Source organism: Oncorhynchus mykiss, chromosome 13, assembly GCF_013265735.2.
Source record: "Oncorhynchus mykiss isolate Arlee chromosome 13, USDA_OmykA_1.1, whole genome shotgun sequence".
Taxonomy (NCBI): Eukaryota; Metazoa; Chordata; class Actinopteri; order Salmoniformes; family Salmonidae; genus Oncorhynchus; species Oncorhynchus mykiss.
This window is the reverse complement of record NC_048577.1, coordinates 51,426,822-51,442,645: the sequence shown is the minus strand read 5'-3', so window position 1 is coordinate 51,442,645 and position 15,824 is coordinate 51,426,822. Positions and strand designations below refer to the sequence as shown.

The window sequence follows — 15,824 nt, the reverse complement described above, 5'->3', positions numbered from 1 at the left end:
TTGATGCACCGTTTTGTGCTGCTGGACATTGTCTTCCCCTAGTGGCAAAATTAGTACTTTGCACCAAGGCCTCAGCTGAACCTCAGCAGTGTCCATACAGAACGAAATTATAAACGCAATATGCCGTGGTGGTTTCATGAGCTGAAATAAAAGATCCCACATATTATCCATACGCACAAAAAGCTGAACTCTCAAGTTTTGTGCACAACATTTATTTACATCCGTTAGTGGGTATTTCTCATTTGCCAAGATAATCCAGCCACTTGACATATCAAGAAGTAGGAGTATTTCTGTCTGTATTAAAGCCCTTTTGTTGGGAAAAACTAATTCTGGTAGGCTTGGCATGGCCTGGCTCCCCAGTCACGTTAAATCCATAGATTAGGGCCGAACGAATGTATTTCAATTGACTGATTTCCTTCTATGAACAGTAACTCAGTAAACACGTTGAATTTGTTGCATGTTGAGTTTATTTTTTTCAGTATGGTTCACGTTTATTTCAATGGGAATGAAAATGAACTAAATTTGCATGTTTACTTATGTGAAAAGGACTGCAATGCCATTAGCTACCCACTGTCTGTCAATAGAGAAGGCCTACACTGTGGAAAGAACTCAAACTCAGACAGGCCTATACAAAGATATCCAATGATAGTTTGTTGCAGACACACTTCCTAGATTTTTGCGCGATATGTTAATTTGAGGTAATTCAATTTAAGTTTAAACGGGATACGTGTGTTCTGTAAATAATTATTTTCAATGTTCAGACTAGCCTTTGAGCGTCTCGTGCAACGTTTGCCGAATCGGAACTAAAAAATGTTGAACCTGCAAGATGGGTCAGTAACGTTGACGTAAAAAGTGTGCTTTCCGTGTGTATGGAAATGTAGTTTTCTCGCATCCTCCATTACGTTCTACTGAATAACGGCGACACCTGCAATGCACCTCATCTCCCAGTATGCAACTGGTTGTCGCTCCCATCGGTTGGGGAGAGTCAGCAGCACACGAGGACTTGCTGGGAGTGCTGAGTAAAATCTTGCTTTCGCGTATCCCTTTACCGAGAGAAACCGGCTATTTTATTGCAAGTAAATCGAACACATATTAGACATTAGAGAGGGGAAGGTTGATCAATTTTATCAGGTGACCTCAACAACGGGTTAATAATAGGGGCGGACACCAGTTCAGCAACTGCGTAACGCAAGTATTTATCCACAGTAGTGAACATCTAGCAAAGACCCACGATGGACCCGAGAGACGCTGCCCCTGATTCCTGGGAACAAGAGGATGATGTTGAGGCCCCGGTCGACGGGAAACTCGATTCCGAATTCGCCGCCCTCAACGTGAATGCCAAACCGTTTGTCCCCAACATAAATGCCGTCGAATTTGTCCCGTCCTTCTTTCAGAAAGGCCCCTCGGAAGATCCTGATTCCGGTGGTAAGTTCGCGGTCACTCACGTTTGCGTTTGGCTAGATGGTTAGCTAGCTTGTTAGCAAGTTAACTTAGTTAGCTAGCTAACAAGCTCCACAACACACATGCGTCAACACTTTAGAGACCGGGTAAAGTAGCTAGTTAACGTTAAGGGTAAGCATTAGTTACCAAATTAACGGTAGTTAGCTAGGCTAGTTAGTTAGCTAAGTTACTGTAACGTTAGCAGTATTCGGTAGTTGATGGATTGTTAATGGCTTGTATGTAGCTAATAGTTTCGGTAGGTTTTAGCTAACTATAGTAACGTTATGTTTATATCCACTACTTACTAGTTAGTTGCCGGTTAGTGTGCTTTTAGCTAACTGTCGCCGACAGTGTCTATAGTTACATACGTTAACTAATTGTAAACATATGTGAGGTTTTGGACATTCGAGGTTTTAGTTAACTAGGTAAAGTAGAAAACGTTATCATTTTACCAAATGTTAGTTACTGGCATAACTAAGTTAACGTTAGTTAGCCTATCCTATGTCAGTCGTGTAACAATTGTGTACGTTGGTAAGGCAAACGGTCCCACATTTTTTTTACTGTCTACGTGGGCTATGTAACGTTAGTCAGAAATGGCTAGCTTAGACATTCTTGGCCAATTGTGCTTTTTTGGGGCTATACCCTTCCCACAATGTAAGTTAGGATTTCAAGATATGTACCCAACTAGCTACTGTAGATAACTAGTAATTATTTGAACGGGTCCAACCTTGCCCCTTATAAATTGCAAGACATGACAACTTTAAAAACTGGTAACTAGTGTTGACATTATTGGTGTGACGTGGACGATCTTACTTTACATAGTGGAAGACAAACTTGTGAACAAAGTGTCCCATTTGAGCAGACCAATAAAGCAGAAATAACTAGTCAGAACCATTCATAGATGTTACTATTTTACGTTTTGATGTAATGAAAATGAGCTGTGGCATGTTTTGGTCAGTTCTGTCTTTTGCCAAATCCAATATGGAGGGGAGTATGTAAGATGCTTCGTCTTAACATAAATTACCATCCTTTCTAGAAAAGCTCTTAGGTTGTGGTGGTTATGCATGATCTAGTAGGCAATACTAACCTGTAAGTCATGAGGGGATTCAAATCTAGCTGTTTTCCCAGTCTGATATTTTTGACGGACGTCCGTTTTCTTATCCTTTAACCTCAACTTACCTGTTAACCTGCTGAACACGCCTTACAAGCTTTTTGCTGTTGATCGACATCACCAATGTGTGTTTATACTCAAGATATTCAACCGCTCTTGAGGAAAATGGCAGCCCAGTAAAAGTATAGTAAACATCAAGCTGTTGGTGGGTTAACCTCTTCCGGTGGAGTGTTGTTGCGTATAGATGGGTTAGCTGACAATGTCACAAGTGGTTGACGCTTCAATGGGGCAGAAGTCGGATGTGATTCTGGATGGCCAGATGGCTACCAACAATGACAAGAAACTGCCGTGTGGGGAATCGTGACTACTGTCAGCCAGTGTGATCTTGTTCTTGAGACCATGTCTTGTGTTAAGGTGTTTTAACTGATTCCATGTTAACTGAAATTTGCTACATAACCAAGAACTGTAAAAATGTATTTGAGATCACAAGTGCTGATTTTGCATTTTTTTTTTCAATGAACATTGAAGAAATCTAGTTTACATGTTGTCAACAATCTAAGTCAACCCGTATGTTTTGCCCCATAGTTGCGCAGGCTTTGGTTGTTGCAAAACAACCAACCTGTCTATAGTACATATCGCAAACCAGTTAACTGGGGGAACTGGTGTTGCAGTTTGTTGGCCTCATAAGAACTGTAGTAGTTGTGACTATTGTGGTAGACTGGAAGAGTGCTGGTTGGTAGATTTCACACCAATCCCACCTTACATTTTATTTGATGAAAAATGTCAGATGAAAGAAGACTTAATGTGAATACGCTCTACCTCTTTTTTTTTTTTAGCGGAAGTTGAACCAGTTGTTGTCACCATGGAGGTTGCAGAAACTGCAGGTATGTATACGTGTGTTTTACACCTGTGGTCATTTTGCTCTGTTCAGCATTATCCATGAATAGCTTAGCTAGCCTCACAATCTATGGGCCCAGCCTCTGGCCTCTAACAAAGGCCTCCGTAAATCCCGTCAACCCACTGTTCAACGTCCACCAAAGCAACTGTCACTTGTATGAATCACTAATTGATGCTTGTGGGCCTCAGTCTTCTCATTTAGTAGTCACAAAGTTCTGACATGTATCTAGTACAGCTTCTAGAACACATTTTTTTTGTGCACATTCATTGTTGCCGTGGAAGTGTTCTCTATGTCAGCTATTTTTGACCGCTGTGTGTCCTTTCTAGTCTCATTATGTGTAGATGACTGCCAGTTGACTAGCTAATGTCTTGTTACATTATATTTAGAAGAACCCACCCCCTCTATTATAAGTAGAATTAAGGTGTGCTGTAGTGCCAGTGAATTCTGTGAGGGTGCTGTACTGTCATAATAAACAGATTGATGCTGGCTAGCTTTGTCTGCGTACATAGCTTTGGTGTCTGGTGTTACAACTTGGTGCCTTATTCCATTTAGAGTGCCTGCAGTTCCTAATTTTCTGCGAAACTGAAGTTTTTGACTAAAGAGATTTTTGTGCATGTGCAGGATCCGCTGCGTGCTTTCCCCTCCGAGTTCTTTGAGCTACTGCTCAGTGCTTGCTCACTCCGTGACTCCACTGCCACTTGTTAGAAGAAACGTTGTTCTTTGTCTGTTGTAACAGTAATCAAAGCAAACATAAGCACGACGCAACTTTTTCATGGGGGGAGGTTGTTATTTAGGCAAGCTGTATGTACGTACACAGCCTATCAACAAAGCAAGACTCGGACAGGCAGTCAATAGTACGGGTTTAACGGTACAAACATTCGTACTGAGCCGTTTGGTACAGGGACCTTGGTTCATTCCGCACTGTGAACCGGAATGAATACTCAAATAAAAATGCTAGGCCTGCACTGCGTTGTATGCCTCAAGTAAGTCAAAGTGGACTTTTGGGGGGGCTATTCGGTTAACAACAAGAGCTTAATCAAAACTCAAATCTAATTTGGCGCATTTAAATATTTTCTTTTGTGAGGCGCAGCCAGGAACTAGTTCTGTACAAGTAGTGTGTTCAAAAACCAGGACGATTCTCCGTTGTTTGGAAACCTATTTGCTTCCCAGAAGATTACAGCGGAAATTAACAGAGTATGTCGCCACTGATCAACAAAAATGCCTATACACCTGCCAACGCCTCAAACATGACACATTTAAGCTGACTTCACCACAGTATTCCAACCACTGGAGCAAGATGGAAATGCAAAACAATAACGGTCTCCCATCTGCATTAAAGCAACCCTTTGCAGTTGACTCTGCCACGGAAATTACAAGAGCGATAGCTATGTTTTATAGCTGCAGATATTTGCGCCCATTCTCGGTTGTTGAGAAGAAAAGGGGGTTTCATCACCTCGTGAAAGTGCTCAAGCCACGTTATAAACTTTGCCCTCTCGCACCTGTGTCAGCAAACAGGTTTTAGTCCCCGCTCTATGTAAGCAAGCCAAAGAGGAAATTGTCAATTAATTGACCAATGCACCCCGTGTTGCACTTACTACAGATGGATGGACCACCAGGGCTACAGAGCTACTTCACTGTGACAGCCCATCACTTTACCCCGGAGTGGGAAATGAGAACTACTGTGCTACAGACACGCTTCACTCGAGTCACACGTGCGCATATTTTTCTTTGTAAGAAAACATTATAGCATAGGCCTACACAATGTCTGGGTCATGTTTACATATTGATTTTACACACACATTGCACTTTTATTTTCAGCAATATGTTACAACACAGAGCCTTCATATATATTTTAGGAATGTTCGTTTCAATCAGCTTTCCAGAACTGAGGCAGAGAGACGAGCTACATGTCAATCAAATTGGTTGAGGGTTCAGTAAAGCATAGTTTATTTCACTTTTGTATATTATCTACTTCACCTGCTTTGGCAATGTTAACATATGTTTCTCATGCCAATAAAGCCCCTTGAATTGAGTAAAGAGAGACTTGAACGTGTGTGTGTGTGTGTGTGTGTGTGAAATAACATGCGCAGAACATGATTTGGCTCATTCGTTTTGAGAAGTTAGGGGCGGGGGTGGAAACTGTATTTGTAGCCTCTGCCTATTCCATTTTCCACTTTACCCCAAAGTGTGCACTCAACCTCATAGTGAGGTATAATTAAAGTTTTACCGATGAAACGTCTGCATACCAACCGTTTGATCTCGATCAGTTTCATGGGGATTTTCATTTAGATCTTGAGTTATACAGTTTGGAAGTAGCCTACAGTTGTCTAAAATGATGAACAGTAACCAGGTTTCCATCCATTTTTTTTATGCGAGTAAAGTATGTCGGTTAAATGTGCCTAATGGGACTAACAAATGTGGGGAACTTTCAAAATATCGACAAAATAACTACGCTAGACAATGGGATCTTTTGTTGGTTTAACTGAATTATATGAAATGTCGGTGGAAACACTTGTGCACAAATATTGATATAATAACCACCATAAAGTTGGAGTCAGTCTGACATGTTTGGTCCTCCCACTACGACTCGTTGGGAAAGCATGCGGTTTAGGCCTATTAGACTACAGATGGAATAAGTTCTGAACTTCACAGGGTGGTGAAAGTGCAAGGTGATGATCGATGCTTGGATACCGTTTTGACAAATTTAAAATGATCTCGCTTTTTTTGTCTAAATAATAATATCAGGTAGGCTATATGTGCTCTTTAGCCAAAAGCATGCAGATAGCGCTGTTGGCTAGAGCGCGCATGCCAATTCCATAACTCACGTTGTGAAGGAAACCCATTTAACTTGTACCCCAAAGGGTATTTTTATGTGCACTGTCATCACGCACAGCCTTATATCTGCAACAGGAATATTTGATGGAAACTCATCTCTGGTGGGGAAATGTGCATGTTGGTTTTTATACAGATTTGAGAATGTTAGCGTGAACCTGTGTCCACGTGGATGGTAACCGAGCCAGTGAGTGAAGTTTGAAGCAGATGGTGTTAAGAAGCTGTAGCTTAGCCTACCTGTGTGTTTAGTTTAAATCAAAGCACTTATTATGAGTTTTGAACAAGAGTAACTAGTAACATTATACTAGTTATTATATTATGTAGAAGACTATCATTATGTGATCTAGCAGACATCGAAATCGCTTTGATCTAACTTTATTGAATGAGCACCATTCGTCTGAGTAGAGCTGAGACTGGGTAAAGTAGAGAAACCGACATGAGAAGCTTCGGGACCTTTCTCTGTTGGGAAGAGGGGTCCAGAATGATCCCCAGCCACTCCATTCAATTAGTCTGACTTTTCCTGTGACTGGCAAAATTACTTCAGCATTCCTTACTGTTGAGGTCTTACATCATTTACATTAGGCTAAAAGTTCTGAATGTGCAGGATGGAAGAAAGGCTTGAAGTCCAGCCAAACATGTCCAGGCCCAGGCTGCCATGGCACACTCACTGACCTCTAGCCCATATTCTACTGCAAGTGTTTCCTGGTCCTGGGGACCCAAAGGGGTAGACATTTGAGTTTTTCCCCTAGCATTACACACCTGATTCCACTAATCAACTCATTTAACCTTTGATTAAGTGGAATTAGGTGTGTAGTACTAAGTTAACTAAATGTGCAACCCTTTGGGTCCTCAGGACCAGAGTGAAATCCGTAGTGTTTAATCGTCTCATAGTTGGAATGATGAGCCATGCTCTAAGTGTCAGCATGGTCTGTCATCACTACTACGGTCTTTAAAGCCTGTAGGGTGCTGAATGGTTACACTATTTCAGATGTTAAACTGCTTTTTCTAGAAATCAAATAAGGAAAATTGTATCAATGTTATTGGAATGAACTCTGACCTTAAGCTCTAATGTTCTGTAGATTTGGCATTCTGTAGTTTTAGCTGTAAAATCTTGTCAAAACTGATGCCAGAAGTTTAGCTGTAGTAACCATTAACAAGCTTCGTAGAACAATACCCTCATGGCTAATTAATATGCTCTAACTGTACTGTGTGAGTACTCTACATCATTGCCAGCCTGTAGTGTAGCCCTAGTTAGGTTTTCCCCTTTGAATATGAAATGTTATGGCAAACTAATTACATGTATTTTATCTATCTAAACTTAAACATTTGTAGAGAAATGTAATTTACCAAATTCTTAGCTACGGTGGTAGGCTTTTTCACATCAGACCTGAAACCAGAGGAATCTATTTTCAAACTCATATCATTATTATTTTTTCCACACCACTAATGCTCTGTTCGGTTTGTCCCTGGGCAGCCCCGGTGGAGAACGGCGACTCTGAAATGACCACAGAGGAGACATGGGACCTGAAAGGGGTGGAGTCCAATGAGGAAGAACCAGGAGGAGGGCCTGGTGGTGACGGGGGACCAATAGTTGTTGAGGAGATTCTGGAGGAGGAAGTCCTAGAGGAGGAGGAAGACGTGCCAATCATACCTAAAGTGGTCGCCCTACCACCAGACGCGCCCAAGAAGGAACATGTGAACGTGGTGTTCATCGGTCATGTTGGTGAGTGGGGGCACATCTGCTTCTTTCTTCCTCTTTTTCATGGCTATTGCAGTGGTTTCACATACTATCACTTAGGTGTGTGGGTCATCTCGGTGTTGCTCTGTTATTTCTTGGGGTTTCATTTGGTCCAATAAAACTTGTTTATTGGCAGCCCTATATAACATCCATGGTGTATAGTTGTCACTGTCACACCTGGATTGCTGATTGGGGGGTCTGTCAAAGAAACAAATCTAGGGGAATAAATAGGAAACAGTGGGAAACCAGGCAATGTTTTGTATTCATTTTTCATTTAATCAGCCCTGTTACAAGGCTAGACAGCACAGGCCATTTTTATCTGCTCTCACAACTCCCTGTTGTCCCTCATCTCTCCCTAGATGCTGGCAAGTCTACCATTGGAGGACAAATCATGTGAGTATCTCTTTCTGTTGTGGTTATGATTCATTCAGTCCAATGGGGCTTTTAACACCTGTTGCATTTCTCACCACCCCTCCACTCTTTGCTCCTTCCCCCTCTCTCTTCATCACTCCCTCTGGTTATCCTCTTCCTCACTGGTAGGTATTTAACAGGCATGGTAGAGAAGAGAACTCTGGAGAAGTATGAAAGAGAAGCCAAGGAGAAGAACAGGGAAACCTGGTGAGTTACACTCTGCTTTTTACCAGGGTCTACTGCAAAAAGTATATGAAATGGCATGACTAAAGCCTGTCAGTATGACAAGGGTTTAACCCCCTCCCTTTCTCTGTCTGCCAGGTACCTCTCCTGGGCTCTGGACACTAACCAGGAGGAGCGAGACAAGGGGAAGACTGTGGAGGTGGGCAGAGCGTACTTTGAAACTGAGAAAAAGCACTTTACCATCCTGGACGCTCCAGGCCACAAAAGCTTTGTGCCCAATATGATCGGAGGAGCGTCGCAGGCTGACCTGGCTGTGCTGGTGAGTCCATTGTGTCATGCTGATGTTTTTCAAGGTGTGTGTGGGGGGGGGGTGAAATAACTTGTGGCTGCAAATACCAAAATATCCAGTTGAGAGAAAGATCTCTTGAAATGGTAAATATAAAGATTATTAAAAAATAAAGATTTGAAATTAACAACGATAAATATTTGTTTACTTGATTGTAAAATACATTGTTTTGAAATCTACACAGCAATGTCAGAGTTCCTTTAATTTTTATATTTATTTTACCTTTATTTAACTAGGCAAGTCAGTTCACAACAAATTCTTATTTTCAATGACGGCCTAGGAACAGTGGGTTAACTGCCTGTTCAGGGGCAGAACGACAGTTTTGTACCTTGTCAGCTCGAGGATTTGAACTTGCAACCTTCCGGTTACTAGTCCAACGCTCTAACCACTAGGCTACCCTACCGCCCCAATGAATGATTTTCAATGTGTATTTCTCCTGCCTAGGTGATCTCAGCCAGGAAGGGAGAGTTTGAGACAGGCTTTGAGAAGGGTGGACAGACACGGGAGCACGCCATGTTGGCCAAAACGGCGGGGGTGAAGCATCTGATCATCCTTGTCAACAAAATGGACGACCCCACAGTGAACTGGAGCCTAGAGAGGTGCGCAGTTACCACTTAGAGCACAGAAATCACATCAGGTTACAGGAAACTGGTAGTCACGGGTGCTTGCTCCAGTTTACATCAACAAGAAAACACCCATTACAGAGAAGATGATGTGGTTATGGTCAAAGCCTAGGGTGGAACCCTTTGTTGATGTAGGGTCTTTGTAGAACCTTAACGGAAATCATGCATACATTAACATCATTACAAGATTTGCTCGAGAGTTTAACATTTATTCTCATGTATCTGAAATCCAGCTCAACCCACAATTTATTTTTTGTTTAACCTGAACTCAGGTACGAAGAATGCAAGGAAAAACTAGTGCCATTTTTGAAGAAGGTTGGCTTCAACCCCAAGAAAGACATTCACTTCATGCCCTGCTCTGGCCTCACAGGAGCCAACCTCAAGGAGCCTGTTGAGTCGTGCACTTGGTATACGTGAGTATGACCAGCTTTTACACTGCTGTCCCTGGACTGTGTTCACTAGGTATGAAACGGAAGAAAACAGTCAAATGGAGAGGTACTATCTGTTCTTGTCCTTCCTTCTCTGTTAATGAAGCCACACGAAAGGTACTATAACATTTCAGTGTGAATGGATTGAGTATTCTTCTGACACTACTGTCCTGACCTGTTTATCTCCTCTCTGTCTTCCAGAGGGTTACCATTCATTCCACATCTGGACAGTTTGCCAAACTTAAACAGAGCGAGCGACGGACCAGTCAGATTACCCATCGTAGACAAATACAAGGTGAAGACGACCACATTATGAAACCTTTTTTATTCTACTGCCATTAATATGGCAACCAACCCATTATATTTAAATGTTTATTTAGATACGGTTGTCCTTTACATGACAGTATTTTAATGGCATTCGTACTGCCCACATCAGCAGCTACACTGTACATGTAACATCCTATTTCCTGGTAATAAAAAGCCTATTAAACCACACTAGTTTTTAACCCTCTCACACAACTGTAGAATACCTTTTTCTGACTTTGAGTTACTTAATCTGGCCTCTTTCTACTGTTGTTCCCCACCCTATAGGACATGGGTACTGTCATCCTGGGGAAACTGGAGTCGGGGTCCATCAGTAAAGCACAGCAGCTTGTCATGATGCCAAACAGGGTAAGACATTCTCCAGCAGTCTGCCATGAAACATCCAACGCCGATCAGAGCATTAGAGCTATAGCTAATCCTAGGTAATGGGGTGGCAAGTATCTTAAGCCAGAGTTGTTTAGTCATAGGTATTTTTTTCTCGTATTTACCATTTGTCTGTGCCACACGGTATCTCCCTCTATTTTTTTTTTTTTTTTACCATAAAGGTGTTCGCTCCATCTCTTATTATAAACTTGTTAATGGCTGCGTATCCATTCCATCCTTCCTCCATCCCTCCCTGTAGCACACAGTGGAGGTGTTGAGCTTGCTGAGTGATGATGTGGAGACAGACGATGCTTCTCCTGGAGAGAACCTGAAGCTGAGACTGAAGGGCATCGAGGAGGAGGAGATCCTGCCAGGCTTCATCCTCTGTAACGCTGAGAACCTCTGCCACTCTGGACGCACCTTTGACGCCCAGGTACGCCAGTCACCATGCCACCACAGATACTAAGGCAGTTGGAGTTGGACCGTAGTCCTGTCTGAATGTCGCCCTAATGGTAAACATATTGGATTTATTGGTGTTTGTTTTTACTCCGTGTTGTGTGTTCTCACAGATTGTCATCATTGAACACAAGTCCATTATCTGCCCTGGATACAATGCTGTCCTCCACATCCACACCTGCATCGAAGAAGTGCAAATTACGGTAATGATACTGTCATAATGCCATAACCTTCAAAAGGAACCATCTTCATTTTGAATCTGCAATGTATTCCCTTTGAGCTGCACCTGACAAATAGTGTTGTAAAGACCTGCCAGGATAGTTACTGTGATGGTTCCGCTCCACATCTAGGCCTTAATCTGTCTGGTAGACAAGAAGTCGGGAGAGAAAAGTAAGACGCGACCGCGCTTTGTGAAACAGGACCAGGTGTGCATTGCCCGTCTGCGCACCGCCGGAACCATCTGCCTTGAAACCTTCAAAGACTTCCCCCAGATGGGACGGTTCACCCTACGGGATGAAGGTACGGGGTCTGCTATCACTGGGGCTGTTAGTCGGCGGCAGGTAGCCTAGCGTTGAGCCCGTAAAGGAAAGGTCTCTCGGTCGAATCCCCAAGCTGACTACTTGAAAAATGGCAATTTGCCCTTGAGCAAGGCACTTAACCCTGATTACTTATGTAATTTGCTCTGGATAAGAGCGTCTGTTGAATGATGAAAGTATATATGTAAAATGTTAGTAGTCCCTAAATGGCCATGCTGGAAGGAACAATGGTTTAAATGTATTCCAAACTGAAACAAAGGTTAAAGTAGTGCTGGGTGATATACCGTATTTTATGATATACCGGTGTTGATGCAGGGACCGACCGGTTTGGGTTTTTCTTTACCTTCTATACCGGTATTTGAATGTTTGGTTTGTTAAATGTGATACGCCATGTGTAATGTCATTTTTTTTATAGGTTACTTCACTACTTGTCATCTCTCTCCACTCTTTCTCTCCTTGCCACTTTCCACACAGACCTAGCCACGCCCCCTGTCACTCAAGGAGCGTATTTGATGTTCCTCAACCACTAGACACTTGCGTTGAGTCTGCATGGTCAATGCAGCACATGCAACAATGTTGATGACAACGATGCTGTTTTCACTTTGATTCTTAATATAAATCCACTAGCGTTCTATAATGACACTATTCGTTTGTTTCTTACATCAGCAAACAGCTAGTTTGTCTTTTCGTAGCAAGTTGACCCTAAATCTTGTGAGACACTAATTGTTAGCCACTAATTTATTTATTTTTTATTTTACCTTTATTTAACTAGGCAAGTCAGTTAAGAACAAATTCTTATTTTCAATGACGGCCTAGGAACAGTGGGTTAACTGCCTGTTCAGGGGCAGAACGACAGTTGTACCTTGTCAGCTCGGGGGTTTGAACTTACAACCTTACAACCTTCCGGTTACTAGTCCATCACTCTAACCACTAGGCTAGCCTGCCGCCCCTAATGCCAATAGCTAGCTAATAAATGTACTGAGTAAGAGCAAACGTAGCTAGCTAATACAGCCTGATAATACCAGCGCTGGTGTAGACCTAAATCAGCATGTTTGTGCAACAGTATCTTCTAAATCAAAGCGGAATATGTTAGCTACATGAAGTAGTTAAGAGAGAACATGCAATGTAGCCAAAGCTTATAGGGTTCCCTAGGAAACACGTATCAACACTTTAGTTCCTTCCCTGTCACAATAACTCCTCCCTGGCATTTTAATTTGTCGTCATCTCAAACACTGTATTCAAAGTGCCCACTATTATATTCGAACTATAGAATTAGAATAGTCATTATGTTTCCATGATTCAAACAGTTTTACTCTAATTCGCAGGTCAAGTCGCAATTGCAACATTTGGTTAAAAATGAGTCCTTGATTAATTTCCCATATCGTGCAGCCCTATGGAAATTCTCAATTGAGCAGTGGTGTAAAAAATACTTTCAAATACTACTTAAGTTTAGTTTTTTTTGCTATCTGTACTTTACTATTTTTATTTGACAACTTTTACTTCACTACATTCCTAAAGAAAATAATATACTTCTTACTCCATACATTTTCCCTGACACCTAAAAGTACTTGTACTGAGTACCTGCTCAGCATTCAAAATGTAACAATGGTCCAATTCACACACTTGTCAAGAGAACATCCCATGTCATGTACTGCCTCTGATCTGGAGGACTCACTAAACACAAATGCTTTGTTTGTAAATTATTGTTGAGTGTTGGCGTGTGCCCCTGGCTATCCGTAAGCAAGAAAATAGTGCCGTCTGGTTTGCTTAAAATAATAATTATGTATTTATTTTTTACTTTTGATACTTAAGTACATTTTATCAATTACATTTAATTGTTATACCTAAGTATATTTAAAACCAAATACTTTTACTGAAGTAGTATTTTACTGGGTGATTTTCACTTTAACTGGGGTAATTTTCTAGTAAAGTACCTTTACTTTTACTCAAGTATGACGATTCGGTCATTTTTCCCACCATTGCATTTGAGTGCAGGAGATGCAGAAATGATAAGTGCTGACATTTGTTTTGGTTGAATTGTTTTATACTGTTCAATCAGAATGGGGAAAGACTCATTGAAATCACGTAGAATGTATGTGTTGCCACTCTAGGATCACTCACTACTCATAAAGCAAATGTACAACTTTACTATTCAACAACTTAAATTGGTCATACTGTAAAAATACAGTGACGATTATTTTGGTCATATTGCCCAGCTCTAGATTAAAGTCTCTGTTAGTGGTTGAGTTGCATTTGTGGTGAAAAGTACTGTTGTTTGGGGAGTGTGGTAGAGGGGATGGGTCATTCATTGGGACCCTAAAGAGGGAGAAAGTCTGTAGGAGGGGGTCGGAGAGTGGAGGGTCTCCACTTATGAAGTTTCAATTTAAAACTAGCCCATTTGGACTTGAGTAGACAGGCTTTGCTGTTAACCTATGTCTGTGTCCTCTCCCCAGGTAAGACCATTGCCATTGGTAAGGTGTTGAAGCTCGTTGCTGAGAGGGACTGAAGCGGTTGTATGGGAGTCCCCGGTCACAGTCTGGCACCATGGTGGGGTGGGGGTGAAGAGTGGGGTCAGGGGTCATTGATGGGAACTCTGCTCGCGGCCCTCTCTTCTCTCCCCCCTTTGACCTGTCGATGATCAGCTTAAAAAACTTATCTGAAAAAGAAACCTGTTTTTAAGCAAATGAAAAACGAGATCAAGTACACACGAGTCAGCTTTCTCATATTGAGAGCTCAGCTATGCCATTTTTGGGTTAGGCCCTGCCCCCAAACCCATTCCCTCACACCCCTACTCTGGTCTACTCATGACCATAAAACACAATTGTTTTCTCTTAGTTTTTTATTTTTATTTTTTCTTCCATCATTGAACATTTTAAAATGGCAGCAGTTATATCTGTAACCAGACAAGGACCAGGATTTGCTTGTAATACAGAAAAATATATTATTTACAAAAAAAAGATGTTTGAGAATTTAACAAGTTGAAACCAAAATGTTATTATCTTGGTTGTACAAAGGGTTGAAAATATCCACTAACTTCCCAAAATTCAGAATTGGGGGGGGGTAGGCAGGAAATCTGGAATCCTCCAGCCAGGATTTCTGGAAAACCTGGGAATTTTGTGAAAATTAATGAATTTTTGCAACCCTAGTTGTACATGTCTCCCATTGCTTTTACCCACTTTTGGTTTCTCTTATATGGCGTTCTGGCAGTGTGCTTGAGCGCCTTCACATGTTATTAAAGCAAACTACTATGACAATAAAATATAAAAATTGGAGAAGTGCTAGTTCTTTTATTTGTGCTGTTTAACGTTAGAGGAAAAAATATAATTAAGTTGACATGAAATTTGTCATTTAATCTTTATCATGCATACCAAAAAATACATCTTTACCCCGTGAGAAAGATGGAATTTAGTAAAGCTGTTTGTGTTCAGGCAATCCTTTTCAAAGCCTAAAATACTATATTTCAACTCATACAGAATGTACCCTACAGCTGGATATTTGCCTGTGTGTAATGACGACCACTTGTGTACCTTTTGTACTTTTGTACTAAATTACATGACAAGCAGGTGGCACCTCTTCTCTCAAGTTTTACTCTAATGGATATTGTTTTAATCACAGATCAATTTAATAAATCAAACATGACTTGTATTTACGCTAACCTAATTATCCATACACAACTGACATCTGGACCCAATTAGAATGTCTAATACTCTCCCATACCATAAATTACCCATTCTCCATAAGCATCAGGCCCCTTTCAAACATAAATTCTATCAATTTGTAGCATTCAACTGTACAATATTCAATTGATTTTATTTGTCGAATTTGGCCATCAGGCCCCATCAAAAACAGTCATGATGGCATGCCCCTGCCATAGCCCTTCCAAAAGAATAATGTACTGTTCCAGTTTCCAATAATACATAGTCTAAAATGCTATGTGGGGAGAATATACTGTATGTAAACAGGGCACAAACTGGAGCAAAGCCGAGATCGCCATGACATGGTGGAGGGACACAGAGCGGGATAGGGAACTACAGGGTGGGGTCGCTCTTCTGTGTGGGTGTGGCTTTGGCCATAGTAGTGGTTTTGACAGTAGTCATCAGAGGAGCAGCCAGCCAGCCTCTGACCAACACTGGGC

The 15,824-nt window shown here is 41.5% G+C and overlaps 1 protein-coding gene across 1 annotated transcript; it reads left to right on the top strand.

Moving 5' to 3' along the window:
- The first annotated feature begins 939 nt into the window (after positions 1-939).
- Positions 940-14,961, top strand: LOC110486741 (eukaryotic peptide chain release factor GTP-binding subunit ERF3A). Its single transcript, XM_021558564.2, has 14 exons — positions 940-1,425; positions 3,388-3,435; positions 7,756-8,004; positions 8,379-8,412; positions 8,560-8,637; positions 8,752-8,932; positions 9,404-9,558; positions 9,855-9,995; positions 10,212-10,305; positions 10,602-10,682; positions 10,957-11,130; positions 11,267-11,356; positions 11,504-11,672; positions 14,143-14,961. The coding sequence occupies exons 1-14, from the start codon at positions 1,233-1,235 to the stop codon at positions 14,193-14,195; spliced, it is 1,740 nt and encodes a 579-aa protein (XP_021414239.1). The 5' UTR covers positions 940-1,232; the 3' UTR covers positions 14,196-14,961.
- Positions 14,962-15,824: the final 863 nt, after the last annotated feature.

What these genes read in the sequence shown, in the direction of transcription:
- LOC110486741 (XM_021558564.2), top strand. Translation starts at nt 1,233, where the DNA reads ATGGACCCGAGAGACGCTGCCCCTGATTCCTGGGAACAAGAGGATGAT. An exon ending in ACCATTGGAGGACAAATCAT is followed by an intron (nt 8,413 to 8,559) that starts GTGAGTATCTCT and finishes CCTCACTGGTAG; the next exon opens with GTATTTAACAGGCATGGTAG. An exon ending in TCGAAGAAGTGCAAATTACG is followed by an intron (nt 11,357 to 11,503) that starts GTAATGATACTG and finishes CTCCACATCTAG; the next exon opens with GCCTTAATCTGTCTGGTAGA.